General features: G+C 38.1%; 1 protein-coding gene across 3 annotated transcripts in view; it reads right to left on the bottom strand.

Annotated features, from left to right (window-relative positions):
• LOC103813633 (anoctamin-4) overlaps nt 1-19,178 on the bottom strand; it is a 235,008-nt gene that overhangs the window by 68,159 nt on the left and 147,671 nt on the right. For 2 of the 3 annotated variants that reach the window (XM_050969708.1, XM_050969707.1), the window contains exons 12-13: nt 5,589-5,689; nt 2,430-2,474 (exon numbers count right to left, since the gene is read on the bottom strand). In XM_050969708.1, the coding sequence (XP_050825665.1) occupies nt 2,430-2,474; nt 5,589-5,689 (146 nt within the window). Of the gene's footprint in view, nt 1-2,429; nt 2,475-5,231; nt 5,334-5,588; nt 5,690-19,178 lie in introns of all 3 variants that reach the window. The other variant, XM_050969710.1, reaches the window with a different exon arrangement.

Genomic DNA, 19,178 nt, shown 5'->3' with positions numbered 1-19,178 from the left:
AGTACAGCCTTCTGCAGGGAAAGCAAGCCCCCCTTGTTATCTCCTTGGAAAAGAAAAATGACCAAGTTTTAAAATTCCCTCCGGCTCATTCCAACAGTGCCGTCAGTCAGCAGCACAGGTTTTGTACTCTGCAGGATCATCTCGCAAGGGGAAACAGCTGAAAGAGTGGTGTTGGTGCTAACAAATACTGACACACAGTGTTAAAAATCCATTTTTTTATATCATTTCTTCAAGGCTAATCCATGCCTCATTTTCCCCGCACTCAGCTGAACAGGGGAACGATGTTTGGAAGGCAGTGTGACCTACTCAGGAACAAAGCGGTGATGGAGTGATAAAGAGGTGGCTGCTTCAAACAGTGCCTCAAAGACAGAGGGTCTCCCACTTCAATCCTGCCCCTGCTCTCTAAGCCTAGTCATTACTCAGCACCCTCTTTCTAAAAATACATATTGTGTTTAACTCACACAAAGAGTCTCCCCAAAAAATTTAAATGAAATTGTTTTCTCACCATAAAGTAGGGTAGAGATAGAAACGTTTTTCAAAGGAAAGTTAGGAAAAGAAAAAAAAGGTTGTGAATTGAGACTGATTTTTATGAGTGGGTCAGCTTTCATAGAACTTTATGCACATTGTGGTGCTAGCTATTTTATTAGCTTAGTTTTAAACCATGATGCAGGTGCTATAAGGTGTCTGATAACCCTCCTTTCCTCTAAAGTAGGAAAGTTTAATAATTTGAAGTTTTGAGATCACTAGAGTTTTTCAGAGAGAAAATTCCAGTCAGGTTCACAAGTTGCAAGAGACCTGCTCTGGGATTTGCCTTGAGACAAAACTCCTCTCTAAAATAAATTTTGCCCAAATGTCAACATAATGTTTGTATTAACTCAAAAAATGAAGAAAGGCTTTAGGTACTTGTAATCTACATTGAACTAGGAGTAGAGGAAATAGATACTTTTATTGAAGCCATACATCTGAGTTTCACATAAGTGAAAATAAAGCTGAATATATTTTATTTTTCCCCTCTGGAACCATTCAGTTACAGCTTTTCTTCCTCAAGTAGCTATTTATAGGCCTGAATATAAAAACTGAATTTAGTGTTCTCATCACTCAGGAACTAAATACCAGAAAAAGATCATACCTCTTCCCATACTGACTTCAAATTGCATCCTGACTCACAAGAAAATGAATGTGAAGCAAGACTTCATATAACACTTATAAATGATGGAACCTTCTCCTTCCTATCTATTGCTTTAGTCAAAGCAGCCATTCCACAAGACCAATTCCAGAGCTAACAGTTGCTGTAGCATCTATTGTAAGGTGGGAATGGAAAGTGGGGCAGCCTCAACAAGTTTTGGAAGATTTGTGTGCATTTATTACCATGTGCCAAAGAAGGATAAACTGTCTCAACTCCACAGAGGGCTCATTGGGTGCTTACTAATATGAAAAGGCAAATTCCATAATGTGATATCAGCGCTGGTGCTGTCAGGTTACCAGCACACTGTGACATAACTTAATATCCAAAATGCTTTTTAATATACTCAAACTGCAGAGTGATCATTCCATGGATGTGAATGTATCAACATTATGTGCAAAATGGTATGGCTGTTTACTCCAAAATGCATATTTTTCAAATTTAATTTTTCTCTCTTAGAGGTTCTTGGGAATATTTCCACTGACCTCAGTAATAAGGGGCTATTGAATACAATGGCATTAAATGCCACACACAGTGAGAGAGATAATTGACAGAGATAATTGTAGATATATAAATGATCTGGGTTTTGCCAAGTCTGTATAATTTTTAGGCATTTTGGAGATATTTCCATTTCATTTTCCAAGGTATCAAAAAGAAAATGCAGCAGGAAAAGAGCTTCATTGCTTGAAGTCAGACCTAACCTGGGCATCAAGCATAACCTTATTTAATAATTGAGTGAAAGCACTTCAAAGATTCTTGGAAAATACACATCTCTCAATCTTGGTTCATTGGCTTCCTATCTAACAACAAAGTACTAAGCATCCCCAGGGAGGAAGCAATAAATAAATAATGCCATCACTATCACAAGTAAGCAGGGTTCATGGAAATGGAAAAACCCCTGTAACTGTGGTACTCTAACCCCAAGAAACTCCCTAATGAGCTACATAGAAAGAAAGAGGTACAACATTTGCACTAACATCTATTTCTTTAAAGACTCCATCAGCTAAAAAATATTTTCTTATTCCTAAAAAAGGCAGAACTGATAAAATTGCTTCTTTCGCAATGCAGATGCCTTAAAAATGCAACTTCTGTTTGGTTTTTTTTTGGCAGATGTCCTAGTATGTAACCACTCCCTTTATCATTTCTACAAACACAACTGATTAACTTTTCCATCCAGCTTGACTTTAACCATTATTTTTGTTACTGGGTCCAAATGACCATGAACTGGCATGAGAGCTGTACTCACCTATTCATGAACTTGTATCGGCGATGCAGGTAATAGATTTTTCTCCTGGAAGAACAGCAAAAATGAAGCCAGTCGAGAAGAAAACCCATCGTCAGTTACAGTATGAACTAGCAAGGAAGGAAAGGAGATTGAAGACAGAAGCCTGTAAGAGGTGGAGGAAGAGACTAAAAGAGAGATTAACAGACCCGTCACAGGAAGCCACAGAGACACTGGTGGCATTAGAATTGCCAGAAGGTCAGAATTTTCCCATTGTCTCCTCCTTTTCTACTATTTGTCATGTGCGGAAGATGGGGATCTGAAGAAATTTCTAATTCAGAGTTCATAAACTGTTGCAGGAATTCCATAGGACTGACACAAGTATGGATAAATTAGATGACGTCTCCTAGTGAGTTATGGAAGCTGCATTTGGTGAAACACAAGGGGGAATCCCTTAGAAAAGCCAGGGAAGCTGTACCTTGTGCTGCAATATGCTGTAACACGTGCAGTACCAAGCGGGGTCTGTGGCTGCTGTTGGGATAACATCCCTTGAAACTGAATATAGGCTACACAAGCAAATGCACATGTGCTCAGCACCCCACCACATGTGCAGCAGCTCCCTCAGCCCCTCCTACAGGCTGGCTTCTGTTGTCAGTGCAATAAGCCATGTGTGAGAGCAGATGAGCAAGTGAGCAGACAAAGGGACACAAGCAGATGCATGCTGGACCCACTCCCAACCTGTCTCCTGACAGACCTCTGCTGCAGAGCAGCCCCTAACCATCATGTGTAGATCCAGGACTGGGAGTCCACGTCCTGGGTCACTCCCCTACTGGCTGCTCTTGTTCTTCTCATGGATGCCTATCATACCACAGCTGTCAGGATCTGACACCTTGCCTTCAGCACAGAGATCGCATCCTCACAAGAGTTAAGAAAATCTGAGGGTTCTTGAGTGCGGATTTGGGACTCATACTCCTTCCTGGAAAATTTGGGTGTCTGACCAGACTCTGATTTCCTCCTCCAGAGGCTGACTTTGTCATCCACTGAAGGTGATTGCCAAATCAAGGTGTATTCTGAGAGGTTCCATTGTGTAATGCAGAGCTGTACCACTTCTGGAAAATGAAGGCTTACACCACACATGTTCTAAATATTGTAGTAGATGTAGTGTAGGAATGCTGTTAGTGCCTTAGAAGCAAGTCCTCTAAAATAAGATGACTCTAATGCTTTATAAATGATTTAAAAAATTGGTTAGCATTCCAGGTTAATTTTCAGAACTTTTGAACATTTTTGTTATTAGAGTCCATATCGTGCTGGTGAAGTAAAATTTTTTAAACTATTTCGTGTTAGCCAGCCTTCTTTGGATAGTGTTATTTATCTAGCTCAACTCAATATACTCAATATCTTGCTCTGCTCAACCTTTCTCGACAGAGTAAAGTCAAAACTTAGTGTTTCTGAAGATGCCATCCACTTCTTGGTTTTGCTTCCAATATTCAGAGGTATCCACCACCTTCTCCCTCCTGCTTTGAAACAACAAGGATTTCATTCAGTGATGCGTGGACCTTGCACAATTCCAGCCTGACTAATCAGGAGCACTAAGCAATCAGCAGCTCTTAAAACAAGGGCTTAGACAAAGGCATCTGGGAACACACCATCTAGACACGTGGGCACTTTGTAAAATTCTTTGGAAATGGTAAATTGTACTCTTGTTTTTAAGAAAAAAATTAAAGAGCCTGCTCAGCAGTCACTAGTGAATTACCATGATTTTCTCTTAACAATGCTGTAGGAATTCTCTCTCTATGGATGTGGAAAGAATGAAGCCAGGATCCTGAAGCAGGTAAAGAAAACCTCAGTATATTCAAAGCTTTCTGTGTAATCTGTATGACACCTACTTTGCTGTCTGCAGAGTGATCAGGAAAGAATAAGCTGCTCCATGACTAAATTCAGAGTTCCTGGTGTATTTCGGAATCATGAGACCTCACTCCACTGCCAGAGCAGGTCCATCTCAAGGAATGCCACAGAAGTCAAAGAAGGCACAGTTTTGGCCTAATCCATTGTTTCTATGGCTGGAACACTTTAAAAAAAGAATATTACTATCCTGCAATGACTTATGATTGCTTTTAGAATTGTCTCTTTAGCAATAAAAGCATAAGGAAGAGCAGTTGAAGATTTGCTGTGAAAATGAAAACAAAATGAATACAAAATAAGCCTGCAATTTTGTCCTTTATACATATCCATTCTTCCTTATGAGTTCTCTACTGCTACAGGGTGTCTCATACCAGAGGCATTTTTCATACTGAGGAAAGAAAAAACAGAAGGAATCCTACGAAGGCCATAGCTCACTGGTTGCATATTCTGGGTCTGATTCTTTTCTTGTTCAGGAGTAATTCCATTAAAATCAATGGAGCTTTATCTTACAAACCCTGCTAATTGAAAGAAGAGCCAAGGCCTCTCAGTTCATGGGTTGTGGTCAGTTCCAGTGGAAGTCTTTATTCTACTTTAAAAGTTCTGATAACCAGCAGAGTAAAAGCAATATTTTACATAGAAAATTTCATAGCCCAACATGCAAATAATAGTTAATCAATTATAAAAATAACCTGAATTTCAATGTGGAATTAATCTGGTTATCAGTAGCATTTAATATAAGTTCTCTATTTTCTCCACAGAGAAAAAAAACATTCACAGCTTAAATTGTTTTCCTATTAGATGAGATACTTATTATGGGATATTTATAATTATTTATGGGATACTGACTACATACTACACAAGCAATTTACAGGTGCATACCAGATACGTCAAACAGACATGCCCTTTCTGTGCTGCCTTACGTACCTGGATCTTCTTGACCTCCCCTTGATTTCAATGAAATGTCCATTTAAAAAACAGCAGCGCACAAGTATGCAGGGGGCTCCAGCACTGAAGGGGTTAAAGGGCCTAAGGACAGAATACCCCATGAAAACAGCTGCACTGCTACAGCCCATCTTCATCTCAAACCAGCATTGTACCAAACTGTAGGCTTTAACAAGGAACAGCAGTGCATGTGCAATCTAAGGAACTCCATTTACATTTCCTAAAGGCGTGTGGTATCTTACAGAAGAGCTTTTCTACAGGCATTTTGGTGTTATTATCACATTAACTTCACAGTACGGTGAGGCTCTGGAGGTTGAGACAAAATACAGCTACACCTACCTGAAAGGCATTCTTACATTCATTAGTTCAGCATATTTGCCCAGGACCTCCCAAGGGGCATGCAGTTTCACAAAGATGATGTCACTGTTTGTTAGGGAGGACTGCAAAAGAGAAACAAAACAGCCACCAGAGCTTACTTTTTCAAGTGAAAAAAGAAAGAAACCGTAGTCAGTGGTCAATGTGACGTGTCACAATCCCTTATTCTTGAAATGTTGTATCGGTATTTTGTCAACCCATTTTTCTTCTGCTGTCCTGAAAGCCATGTGTGCCTCCTTTACAGGGATAAGAGGACACAGGGGGCAGACAGATGCATCTATGGGTTAGCTGAGTGTACATCTCATGAAGAGAACTTTATGCAGGGCATGAACATCGACACGGCTGCCACCTAACTGAAAGCTGTCTGGCAAAGAGCAGAGGATGGGCAGCAAAGGGGAGAAGAGGAGGAATTCAGCTCTGTTTGCACTCAGGAGGAGACACAGTGCTCTGCAAGAAAGCTACAGCAGGTTTGGCTGAAGCTGTGAGAACACAGAGACATGTGATAATGCTGGAAGATTCAAATTCTATTGAACATTAATTAAATTTTAATGATGTTACATACAATACAATTTTAGACATTCAAGTGGATGACATTCCAAGAAATAGGTGAAGGTGTACTTAGCATGAGAAAAGGAAAACATGATGACAGAAAACCAGGCAAGAAAATTGCTAGTTAGCTTTGGGGATGATTTCCTGGTTTTTTAGATGTTGTCCTATATTCAACATTTCTCACATAAATTCTTGGTTAACACAACTTCCTAAGAGTTCTTAAATCTAGTATTGCTTATCTGGAAACTAGTGACTGTATGGGTGAGAGGCTGACATTTATACTTTTTACACTCTCCCTCCACTATCCTGATAGATGCTGAAATTACTGAATTTGCACGTCCATGTCCTTAGAGTGGCTAAAATTCTATTACTACTTTGTGACATGATAGGAATGAAAACTCCAACGTTTAAGATACATATATATGATTTTATTCAGCACATCAAAAAACTCCAAAAAACAAATAAGCAAATTTAAGAAACAAAACAAAAACAAAGGAAGAAAACCTCACCCAAGCCAATCTCTATAGAGTTAACATTTTATAAACAACTACAGCATTGGACCATAATGGACACAGATATTTGTACTCAAAATATTACTGGGGTGCAAATATGGATTTAACCTATAAAGGAATGAGTGATGTTCTGGTGCTAAAAACTGCAGGGAAAAAAAAAGTCTTTCTTCCTTGCCGATGAAATTCTGAAAAATATTTCAATACAAAATGACACAACAGCAGCAAAATGCTCCCAAGAGATTTGCTTCCAAGGCAATGAATTCACTTGTACTCTTTCCCTGACTTTTATGGATTCTAAATCAGGCTTTAATTATGTTTTTCTTTATAGGTACATTTCACAAATTAGCTTTTATTTTCCCATGAGAATTTAGCAAAGAGATACAACAAAACCAAAACTGAATTCTGCCACTCTAAAAATCTCCTGCGAATTGCTCTCTCAAAGGTGAGGTTAAGTCAGCAGTGGATTGGCAGTTTTGTCCTAAACAGCTTGGATTAAAAACCAAAAAAAAACCAGAACAAAATCCACCCAACCTCAAAAGATCTAAGAAGCCCAACATACAGAAAGAAACTGCAGTACTGACACACCAATAAAAACTGAGAAATGGGGGAAATTGATTAAAAACAGCTTCTAAGCTTAGTGAAGGCTGTTAAACAGGAAGTTTATAGGTATTTTCCAGCATATTGTAGTTTGAGCCTTACTAGGTATGGGAGCCAAACATGACTTGTGAAGATGCTGTTTCTCAAGTGAACACTGTCTGAATTTGGTATCTTATGTGTTACATGTTTTCATGCAGAAACATGAAAAACTTCTGAATGGTTTATCACAATACAGATGTTTAAAGAATATTTTTTTATTCCATATCTTGCAATGTTGTCACAATAAAATGTTTTCAAAATGATAATCAGCTTTGCCAACAGAAGATCTAACCAACAGAAAATCTAATCAAAATACACTTGGCAGGTTCAGTTATATTCAGAAAAAAAAAAAAAGAAATGATAATGCTAAATTATTAATATAAAAATCCATTTCTCTTGGGTTTGCACATGTTAAGTGCCCATAAAGGAAAGCACTAAGAAAAGCTGAGAAAAGCAAAGCTGGAAAAAACAAGACTGGAAAGAGAATAACAAATCCAGATGGAGGATGAATTGAATGATGAGATGTCACACTCACCTAATCTAAGGAGTAAATAGCTAACCAAAATATCTGGAAAAACAATAGCATGAAGACCATCTTCATTACAAAAATACTTTAAATCTCCTAAACTGTCTTGGTTAGATTAGTATTTAGACTCAGTGTCCTTCATCTAATAAATGTTTCAATTGAGAATGGAAGAACATTCTTCTGTAGTAATTGACTTTCAAGGGTTGACTCATTAAATGATTTGGAGAAGTAAACTCAATTTCACATTATGGGAGCATGCAAACAAAAATCAATGTAACATTACTCCCCTTGGAAACTTAAATAAGACAACTATTGACATGAACAATCTGCTATAAAGTGATGTCCAGATAATGAAGAAAGAAAACCAGAGGAATTAAGGGGGCAGACCAATGAGATAAAACACTTTAGCAAACACAGAAATGGAATACACGTTTGGAATTGACCTGTAACACCATATCACAATGCAATAATTTTCAGGCCACCAATATTCAAATAAATTGGTTGTTTTGAACTGATTTATTGAGGAGGAATATCCATAAAAAACGGATTTTCTTCTGGTCCCTAACAAACACTCTCAGCGTTCTTCAGAACAGTGTAAAGCCAGGATGACAAGAGACTTACCAGAATCAGACAGCTGTAGATTCATCTAGAGAGGGAGGGACCTCTAGGGTTCATCTGGGCTGAGCCTCTGGCTAAAGCAGGACTAGCTTAGATCAGCCTGCTCGGACAGGAGCTGGTCCCATTGAGTATTGAATACCTCTACAGGCAGAGATTCACAGCCTTTGGGCAACCCACTGACTGAAACTGGCTGGAGAAGCTGTGGAAGAACTGCTCTCTTCCATAGAGAAATGTTGGCTTGAAACTACCACTTCTAGACTTGTTTTCCTTTAAAACACCCTCATTTATTACAAGAACTGTATTTAATTGTTATTCTCATTGAGAAGTGGTAGCAAGGTATATTTAGTTTAATTGACCTGATCTTCAAAGTGGGTTTGTATGGTAGAATTCAGATCACCAGAGTCTGAGTTACAGATAGCCAATTTACATTTTGGCTTCACTGACAAGCATCACTAGTACCAGATCACCTCTGCCAGCCCCAGAATACAGGCAGTACTACAGGTCCACTTATTATAGCCTTCCCCTTCTGGCAAGGCTCCCTTTCTATTTTACCATTAATTTTGTAAAGACATTGCTATTTCCCAAAGAAATCAAATCAACTGCAAACACATTGAAAAACAAAGCCACATTTTCTTCCCCATTGTCATTATACAAGGAGTGAAAGAGACCAAAGCACGGGCCATTTATGTAACTCCAAAAGCAGAAACACCTGCTGTGGAGAGTTACTGTCATCAGCTAGGTCAAGGAAAGCTTGTAAAAGGTCAGGTTGCCATTCTTCTAAAGCAAGCACAGAGCAGTGCCAACTGCTGGTTAAGTCGTGGCTACTGAACTCCCATGTATTCCTGCAAGCACTCTAATGTCTTTTGATGGCAGCATTTAAATATCTATGTACTTGCTATTGACCTGACTCTGCTCATTCTGCCCTTATCGTTGCTAGTCTGAACAGAAGTAAAGCTATGCTGACGTGGAATGTCTCTTGAAAAGCCCACATTCTGCTGTATTTGCAGGCTGCCTTCCAGGATCAAGTCTAAAGATTAGTATCTTTTGTCAAGTATCTTCTTGAACATTCTCCTCCTCCTTGCTAATTTTAGCTCATTATCAATAATATTGTCAAGTCATTTTAAAACAAAAGCTGTTATATCAACTCACCTTGATATAAGCATTTCTTCAGTCTAAAAGTTAAGAAGGTTGAGAAAACGTGTTCACAGCACATAACCTTGCACAAGGTTAAAATTAAAATTTTGCAAACCTGCCTAGTAGCCTCAAGGCAAATAAACAATGGCACCACTCAATTGGAGCCACTGTAATTTCAACTGAAGCCACTGTAATTCATGTATGCTAAACAATAGGGTGAAAAAAAAAGTCAGGATTTACCATAAAGGTGTTTCCCCTATCACCATTAAAGAGAAAAATTCTCAAGGCTGAGTCTCTCTTCACCTTTAAAAACCTTCCTCATGAAAGTAATATGAGATAAGTAAGAATCTGAAACTGATTTACCAACCAGAATTAATGTCATCTACTTTAGGAAGATCCTATAAGGCAAGTAAAAAAGGCAGAACAGAAACAGTTCTTTAAATTTTGGCAAATTTCTGGTAAGACCACAACGCAGGGAAAAACAGAAAAGGAGACAAAGTCAACATCCTTCTTCCAGTAACAATTCTCTCTGTAATCTAGCTCTGTATGATGTCTGAATGCAGAGCAGTAAATAGTGATTACTACATGTTCCACTGTTTTTGAGAATTACTTAACAGCACAGATTGATTTGCCATGTGGAGTGAATTAAGTGGAAAAACAAAACCCGGCAAATTTTAGTTGATTAAACTGTTCTTCCTCTGCAAAACCAAAGTAAATGAAAATTCACGTGGGCAATTCCATGGAGCTGGAGAAACAAAAATTATATTCTGCCAATACTTTTCCAATGCATACATTACTGCAGAGCAATTATTTAGATACTGCCAATATGTGTCTGGTTTCAGGGAAAATATTGCATCCTCACAGACCTTAGCTTCCACGTTCATGCTTCTGAGGAACCTAATGAATAACAGTGCCAATATCTTTCACACATGTACCTTCAAATAAGCATGGCTTTAGTGAAAAGGGGGAATATATATTCACATTTTAATTTGGATATTAAGAAGCCTTTGAGTTGCAAGAAACTGCAGGGCAAAAGCAGTAAGGATGACAATAAGAAAAAAAGATAGCCCTACGTAAAAAAATAGGAAGCTGTTGATAAAAGCAATTTTGACCTGAGTACACCGACATGTGAAATGCAGAATAACTTGATCTAAGGAGACAGAGGCACATGTTTACAATTTAGAATGATTTTAATGTGAAATCTCATGACAAAATATGACGATGAAAAAAAGGTTATTTTTTTTTTTTACTTTGCAAAGTCCTTGCAGAGGTCCTGCTCCAGTGGAGTTAGGAATGCAGGCAGGTGGCTGCTTCCTGCCAACATTCAGGCAATGTGTCATCTAATCCAGCTCAGAGCAGGTGTCATTGTTACAGGGCTTAATTTCTGGCAGCATGTGACAGGATCTCAATTGAAGAACTGAACAAGGGGAAATGCTTGCAATGTCCTTCTATGTAGACAAAAATATGTGAGTGGGAGGACAGCTTCAAGAACAGGGTAGGCTACTCGAGCAGAAGTAAAATGCAAATACTATCTCACTGCCCAAATTTACTGTGCAATGATAGGCTCACAACCTGCAGTAGAGAAATACAAATTCCTTTAAGATAAGAAACCACATCAGAAGGAAATCTTTAGTTCCAACAAACGTCATCTAAATCCGCAGAATGGGTCCTACAGTAAGGTAACTTAGATGTAGTAAATCAACCATGGAAACAATATCCTCTGACTTGGACTGCACTTCTGAGAGAAAAGAATTAGAAATATCTGCAGCATGACTGTCTTAATGGAAAAGGTTGGTATGACTGTGAGGTAATGATAAAACATTTCTTGATAATTCCATCAGCAAATACTGAATGAATACAGGTTAGACCCATCAAGGTAAGATTTCTGCGACAAAATAGCTAATAATATGGATTTTATCTGACAAATATCCTTTAATTCCTCTGTACTGGGAAATTGCTATAAACATGTGAGATCATTATTTGCAGATTTAAAATGCAGATAGCTAAAATCTCTGGGCAGAATAGTGCATTTTTACTTATGGAAACAGTTTTTGACATTGTGTCTTTAAGGAAACGTCAGTTATGGGCTCAAATTTTAGATTTAAAAAGTTAGTACTTTATATAGTCATAGCTGACATCATCAAATCTTTTTGATTGTTCTGTGGGCCAAAAAAGGCCTCTTAAGAACATTATTTTTCTTTTGACATCACAGGCCATTAAAAATGCATCACACAATTGAACTGCATTTTATAACTACATTTTATATTCCTTTGTGATTTATCCCAAGTGTAAAATATAAAACAAATATTTTTCTAATACAGATTTATTTCTCATTAATAATTTTTTGAAGTAGAAAATACTTACATTTAATGAATTGTCCATTACCTATTCTTGTTTGCTTTTAGAGGCTTATTGGAAAAACATTGCTTTGGTAAAGAAAAAGGCAGTTTATTTTTTGTCCAACAGTTAATTTCACAAACATGATAATTAGTAAAACACACAAAAAATCCAGGCAGGCTTATGATAGCTTTTTCATACACATAACCTAGAGAAAACTGAATAAGATGCTTATTGCATCATAGAATAATATAGGTCACCCAGTCAAATCTCCTGCTCTAAGCAGGGACAACTAGAGGTATTTGTGGGGTGTTGAACATCTCTGTGGCTGGAGACCTTGCAACCTCTCTGGGAACCAGAGTGTCTCCAGACAGAAAGATCACAGCTGAACTTCCATGTGGATGCAGAAGTGCTGGCAGCAGCCCTGGTTCTGAGCACCTGTGCTCCAGCAGTGTGAAGCTCTTTGGTTGTTCAACTCCCTCAACAGAATCTTGTTTCTCAGCTCATACAATCAAGGAAGGCAAGAGATGACAATCAGTCTGGACCCCAGAGTCCTTTCAGCACCCACACTTTCCAGGATGCAGTGAACTGCCCTGCAGCTCTCTGTACCCCTCTGTATTCGATGGGGCAACTCAAAATTCTTTCCAAAAAGAGACACCCATGAGCTCCACAAGAGCACAGCTGAGGAAGAGAATACTCTTAAGGTCACTGTCAGTTCAGTTCAGTCCACATGACACAAGCTCCAAGCTCTTCAAGCCAGCTACACCTTCTCCACAGGAGTAACTGCAGGCAGAGGTGTTAGCCCGTGCTGTAGGGGAGGCAGTGGGGTAATGCATGTGCTGCTTATCACAGCTTGGTACCTTGGGTGCAGTCCCATGCTGGCAAGAGTAGGATAACTACAAGGACTGGCAACACCTGTGTGGGTTTCTGGGTTTCTTCACCATTCCTGGCTGTGCAGGACACAGGTGTGCCTCTGCTCGGCGGGGAAGCCACAGGAGCGCACTCTCACTGCCCTTCTGAGTTTGAGGAGCCATCTTCTAATAATTCATTTCACATTGTTCTAATCATTGCTGCAAAACTTTCCTGCCTTCCTCATTTAAAGGCAGAGACATGAGCAAGACATTTCCCCTTTCTTCTTCCACTTTATTCAAATTGTTATACAGTTGTTATATTTATTTAATAAGATGGACAAAGTGAATTTCTGAGCTACTGCATTCTGTAGTTGCACTAAAGTACTCCAGAGATCTAATACACTAAAAGGATGCAAAAAAAATTTTACAAGGAAATTTGTCTTGTAAATATGCCATATTTAGAAGACAACTTGTAAATTGTAGTTGCGTGTGGTAGAGCATATGGTAGAGCAGCCATCTCTTCAGACATACCACCATTACTACATGAAAGGGAAGTTCTTTTCAAAGCCAAATGTGATGGTGAGAATAGGCTTGATTACCAATATTCAGTTCACAATTTGTATTAAAAAATTAGATAGACTGACCTTCTTTTAAATCCCAAACCATAGTAAGACTGTATAAGACTTCCCACAAAAAATGAAATACAAAACCCCAAGAGATAAGGGCAAATCCATCTCAATGTGTTGTCTTCAGCAAACTACAGTTCCATGTTGATCATAAGAAGAAATCCCAGTTTAGTGCAGATGGAAGTTTCTAATAATTGATGGTGTACATGATTGTACATTGATGACCTGTCTGCTCAGCTAAGCTCGAAGTAATTCGACCTCCATGTAATTAGATCATTGGATGTTAAAAAACCCACACATTAGAAACAGAAGAAAATCCCACTTTCTTAAGCAAAGATAAAGTAGAATCTAACTGGAGAGAAGGTGAAAGTGAAATACATAATGTCTCTAAACTAAAAAGGCAAAATTCTGGATCCTTTGTGCATCTGTGTACGAATTCCTTCATTTGTTAGACATGCTTTAAATGAAACAAGGTCGAGGTATGACAAGGGCAAATTATGAATTTGCTTCAGACTGTTCTAATTTATTGTGGTAAAGCAATGCTCATACATGGCACGATGAATTGTCAAGGCAGACTCCTAAACATGACCTCTGCTATTGATCAATTATTGCTGCTCCCAGTGTGCCTACTGACATAAGGTGCTGGATGAAAACACCTCCTGAATGACACAGAAGAGCAGAGCAGCACCAGATGGAGCTCAGTATCTTAATGGTTCAGATAAATGTGATGGAGCACAGAGAGGATTTCCTCTCCTAGTTCAGAGCTCTGACATGCAGATTTAATGAGAGGAGTTGCAGAAAACAACAACAAGAAAACAATTCTCCTTTTCTTGAAAGAAAACATCTCCATCACATGAGATAATGTTAGTTTTGTTCTGATTGCATATGTTGCAAAGAAGTGGTACTAATCCTGAAATTGTTTGCAGAAAAATTTTGGGTTTTGAGATGCCTATGAAGCGTGAAATGAAGGCCACAAGTAACACATACACTGGCAAAGAATCCTCCTTTCCAAACTCACTTGTACCATGGAAACTGCTGAAATGAAGATTATTTACTTAATAGACCATACTGTCCTTCTCTAGGGATAAGAAAAAAAAATTGTCTTTAAGAAGCCCCCAGCTTACAAAAGGCAGATTGTTCAGCTTAGGAAATTACCAATGTCTTTTTTATCTATTGAAAGAGAAATATTTCTTTTTAGTATTTTTTATAAGGTCTGTGCTTCTCAGAGCTGCAGCAAAGAATTCACAGCCCATAAGTGAAACAGAAGTTACAAAAGAGTTTCCAGCTCTGTGGTACTATTCAGATCCTTTTATTCAGTGCAAAAGTTTGGAGTAGAATTGAAATTCTCATCTATTGCACCTCTGGAACACGTCTGCTTACAGCAATCTGCTTCATTCTCTTCTACAGGGAAGCAGAGAAACATAACGTGGAAATAAAATCAATATCTCACTTCATTTAATAATCCCAGTTTTCAAGCTCTTTATAGATTCACTGTGATAGACATTTTCTTCTATTACAGAGATTTCTTGGCAAGAAAATTATAATTCCACTAGATAATTTTTGAAATAAGTCAATATGGCTCATACATGAATGGCTCTATACATAATAATAATTTTGTTGAAAGGAATTTTCTTAAAAGCATGACATTTTGGGCCCAGTGAATATTATAAAAGATATTTTAAAATTGGGGGGAAATTCCATTAGTGTTACATCACTAGACAACAGGGAAAATTTTGCAAATTGCAGAATACTATCTCAACAAACCACCTCTTAGGGTACTATAATTGCACATACACTGCAGGCTGTTGTTCCTTAAATATTTAAAATACAACATCCAGTGTGTTAGAGCAATGTAGTGTAGGAATGTGCTTTGCATCATTTGACTTTGCAGAGTCACTATGATTACTGGTGCTTTACAAACACACAGGCACCATCATGCACAACCTCTTTTGAATGCCAGAGCAGGGTGGTGAATTGGTAAGGGAAGAAATGATATGAAAATTGTATGGCACACACCTCTCCTAGTTCTTGGTAGCAGGGACTGAAAGCTTTGAGCTGAATTGTTATCAGCACAGTAGCACAGCTGGTGAATTTCTTTTCTAAAATGTTATTGCCCTACTGTCCACAATTGCCATATTGCTCTTTAAAAAAGGAAAGATTACAAAATTACAAAAAATCCCAAAATTTCTTCAGCACAATACTTCAAAGCAGCTCCCCCTTTCTGTGTCTTACACACTCATATCCAGAAACACGACTGACAAGTACTTCTCTCAGTGTTTCCTCCTTGTATTTGTTTCCTCCTCCAGAATCCCATCTGCATCTTGCTCACTTATCTCCTGATCAGCCCAAGTCACATTTCTCTGCCCAGGTTCCTCTCCCCACCACAGAGGGCAGCCAGTCCTGCCCATCACTCTGGCTGTGTGGGACGTACAGATCTCTGCCAACAGCAGCCTCTGGAGCACACCCAATTACAGAGCTCTATTTTTTAAAACTTCAGTCTGAAAAAGTAACAGGAAGCCATCTTAAGTTTCAAACTGGAGGAACCTTGTTTAGAATACACATATATTAAATTTCCCAAACTACCAAGAGAACAAGAATGTGGGGATTCTTGCTTTGCCCAGATGGTATTTAAGCACAAAATGGGAGAAAACGAAAAGCTTTGAAATATTTTTTTTCTGGCAGATTTTAAGCGAAGAGCTCATCTAACTGAGATGCCATCTCCCTTTAAAACATTAAAGGTTAAAAGGAAAATATCAAAATACTAATAAGGAAAGAGCTCTGGGTAACAACTGAGCAATCATCAGCACTGTACATCGTTGGTGGAAAGTGCAGTGGCAGCAACACTGACAAGAAAATAGAAAGTCTAATGTTGGAAATGTCACCAAGTGCCTGAAGTGATGCACTTATCTAACATATGAATATTTTTAACGTATAATGAAGAGCAAAGGAAAATGGGGGAGGGGGAAACCATGCTCTGTGCTTGGGTAAATGACTTCTAATGTTACACTCTAGTGTCTGACAAACACATTCTTGTAGCACAGAAGAAAGAGAGGTGGCTGAGTGTTAAATGGAGAAAAGAAGAACACACAAAATATCACTTTTAGAATCAAGAAGAGAAGCCAGAATAGGGTAAAGTGCATGAAGATTAAAAAAAAAAAATCAAATTAAAAGCATACAGGTCTCAAATTCCCTAGTCTTTTATTTTGTATAACTGTTCAGCAGGGTGCAAAGTACAGGCTGAGTAAGAAATAGATGGATTAATTAAAGAAAAATCAGAGAAGGATAATAAGAATGATAAAGAGTTTTGGGAAACTTGACCCAGGGGAAAAAGATTGTTCAAAACACAGATGGAATTTAAAGCACCAAAGAAAATGCTAAGCAGAGATCACAATAACATTTTAAAAACAAGTAAGGAATAGTTATGAATAAGAAGAAATGAACTGCACTCCATTTTTCTTCTCAATCAGGCAAGAAATAACTGGATTAAATTGTAGCAAAGGAGGTTTAGGTCAGACCCTATCAAACACCAGACAAGAATTTCTAGGACTTGGCATGTGGGGCTGTAAGGAATATATGAGTGGCTGAGAGTGCTTAGCCTGGGATAAAAGGAGAAGCCCTATATTATGCTTTCATGTGGGTATTACTGTAACAAACCCTGTCAAGAAGGGAGAAATAGTTCTTTACTTAAACTCTTTGTCCACATCCACACACACATATTTTTCTTTCACCATACTAAAATCAATAAAGAGCTATTTGATAAAAATCACAGAGGACTCAGGCAAAAGTGGTATTAAAAGCATAAGTTTCTTCAAGCACATCTGATATCCTTCAGAGTTTCCACAGTATCTGTATGCAGCTCTTACTGTGGAATATGTTATTATTTAACTTAAAATCTCTTTCTGAGATCTTCAGCCTTATAGGCTTCAAGATCAAAATGTAGCTGTTAAGGGCACTAGAAACAGATCTTCCCTTTGTTGGAGGCATACACTTAAGACAACTCAATCTACAAGAGGCTAGGAACTCAAGAGGAACACCATGAAAGAGATCAGTGTTTTGGATGTTGGTAAGGTCCTTTTGACAGGGCTCCAGGACTTTGCTGTAGAGTTACAATGTTTGCCAGGTGTTTAGAGAGGTGCCTATGCACTGTTTAGGAGATACAAATTCTAGGTGTTCAGGGAAACCTGACACATTTTGAGGTGTTCCCATTTCAGTTTTAGGAGTTTTAGGAACTGTCTGTGATAATCTCTGAACGCAGGATAAGGAATGTAAGTGCAAGTAATCTGTTCATGTCCAAGTACATCCTGATGAGACCTGAAACAAAAACTGTGGCCCAGCACTACATCCCAGGCTGTTGATCTAATTTTACTTTTTTGTAGTCACATGAAATAAAATTCTGGTCCAGAGACCATGATTGCAAAGGCTTTTGTTAGATCGTTTCTGCATCAAGAATCTAGTCATGAGTTTAGGAAATGAAGTGTGCTTTTATGTGACATATTGTCTAGTGGGAAATGTCCTTTATGCTCTACAAGTAATCTATGACATGAATTAAGAAGTTAGCATATAAAAGCTTTGCTAGTGAGGCATGGTTAGTCCTGCATGAACATTCCAGTGATCAGCTGTGATGCCATGTAAGAGAGAAAAGTATTTTGCTGCAACACCAAACTCAATAAGTTTTATGAAAATGGAGCAAATTGGACAAGGTTTCTAAAGATTTGTCAGGAAATAGGTGAAAATCTTGAATTTAGTTTAAAAAACTGTCCATACAAAATAGCATGTTTTGGTATTTCAATGGATTATATCTGTTTTCCCTTTTGTAAAGATAGCCTTTTAAACAACTAGCACAACATTTTAATATCAGGTATTTAATACTGAATCTGTTTAAATGAAATATTTTCACATATTCAAAATTTTGTTTCCCTTTCCTCAGCTAAAACTCTTTGCTGAGTCTAATCTATACTAGTGATTATTAATTGCTTGCCTTTCTCCTTTGCTGCCTTCTGTCAAGATGTTCTCCATAAATACAAAACAATTCTTTCAAGGTGTTAAGGGCTTGTGTTGTATTTCCAAAGAGATTTCACTGTCACATTTTTATATTGGGAGCTATACAATGAGAAGGGGGCTTTTCTTACATATCTGCCATGACTGAATGTGGATATGCCTCCACATTTTGATTCTAGTATCCTCTTATGCTTTCTCACCATCATTTTAAATTCCCCCCTTTCCCAAGACTCTGAAGCACTCACCTTTGCCAAACAATTTTTGTTTTGTGCCTTTTGGCTGGAATAATACATTAGTAGGAGACATGAATTGTGTTCCTAAGACAGACAAAAATCCAGCCCAAGATGGGAATGTAAATCATGGCAAACACTCATCAATTCCCAGTCAAAACAACAAAGAACAAAAAATGTCAAATAATGGAAAAACTGCAGAAACATTAATCCATTCCATAGCTTGGGGGATATTAGAATGGAAATTTTCAGTTGTCACACAATTCCATTAGTTGCATACTTTACATTATACCTGTACTGGGGATGGTCTTGAAATCCACATATCTATTAATATAAATCTATAGATAACACCTGGACAGAGGGCAAACAAAAAGGCTTATCTTGAGTGGTTTATAGATATGGTGTGTGACAGGTACCTGACCCAGTTTTCCCTGCTGGATACTGGCAGGCCACTATATTTGTATCAAAACACTGGCACTATCATGTCTCTAAGCCCACTGATCCTGAGAAGTTCTCTGAGGGCTTTCTCCCAAGGAG

This window comes from Serinus canaria, chromosome 1A, assembly GCF_022539315.1.
Source record: "Serinus canaria isolate serCan28SL12 chromosome 1A, serCan2020, whole genome shotgun sequence".
NCBI classification, from domain to species: domain Eukaryota; kingdom Metazoa; phylum Chordata; class Aves; order Passeriformes; family Fringillidae; genus Serinus; species Serinus canaria.
This window is presented reverse-complemented; position numbering and strand designations above follow the sequence as displayed.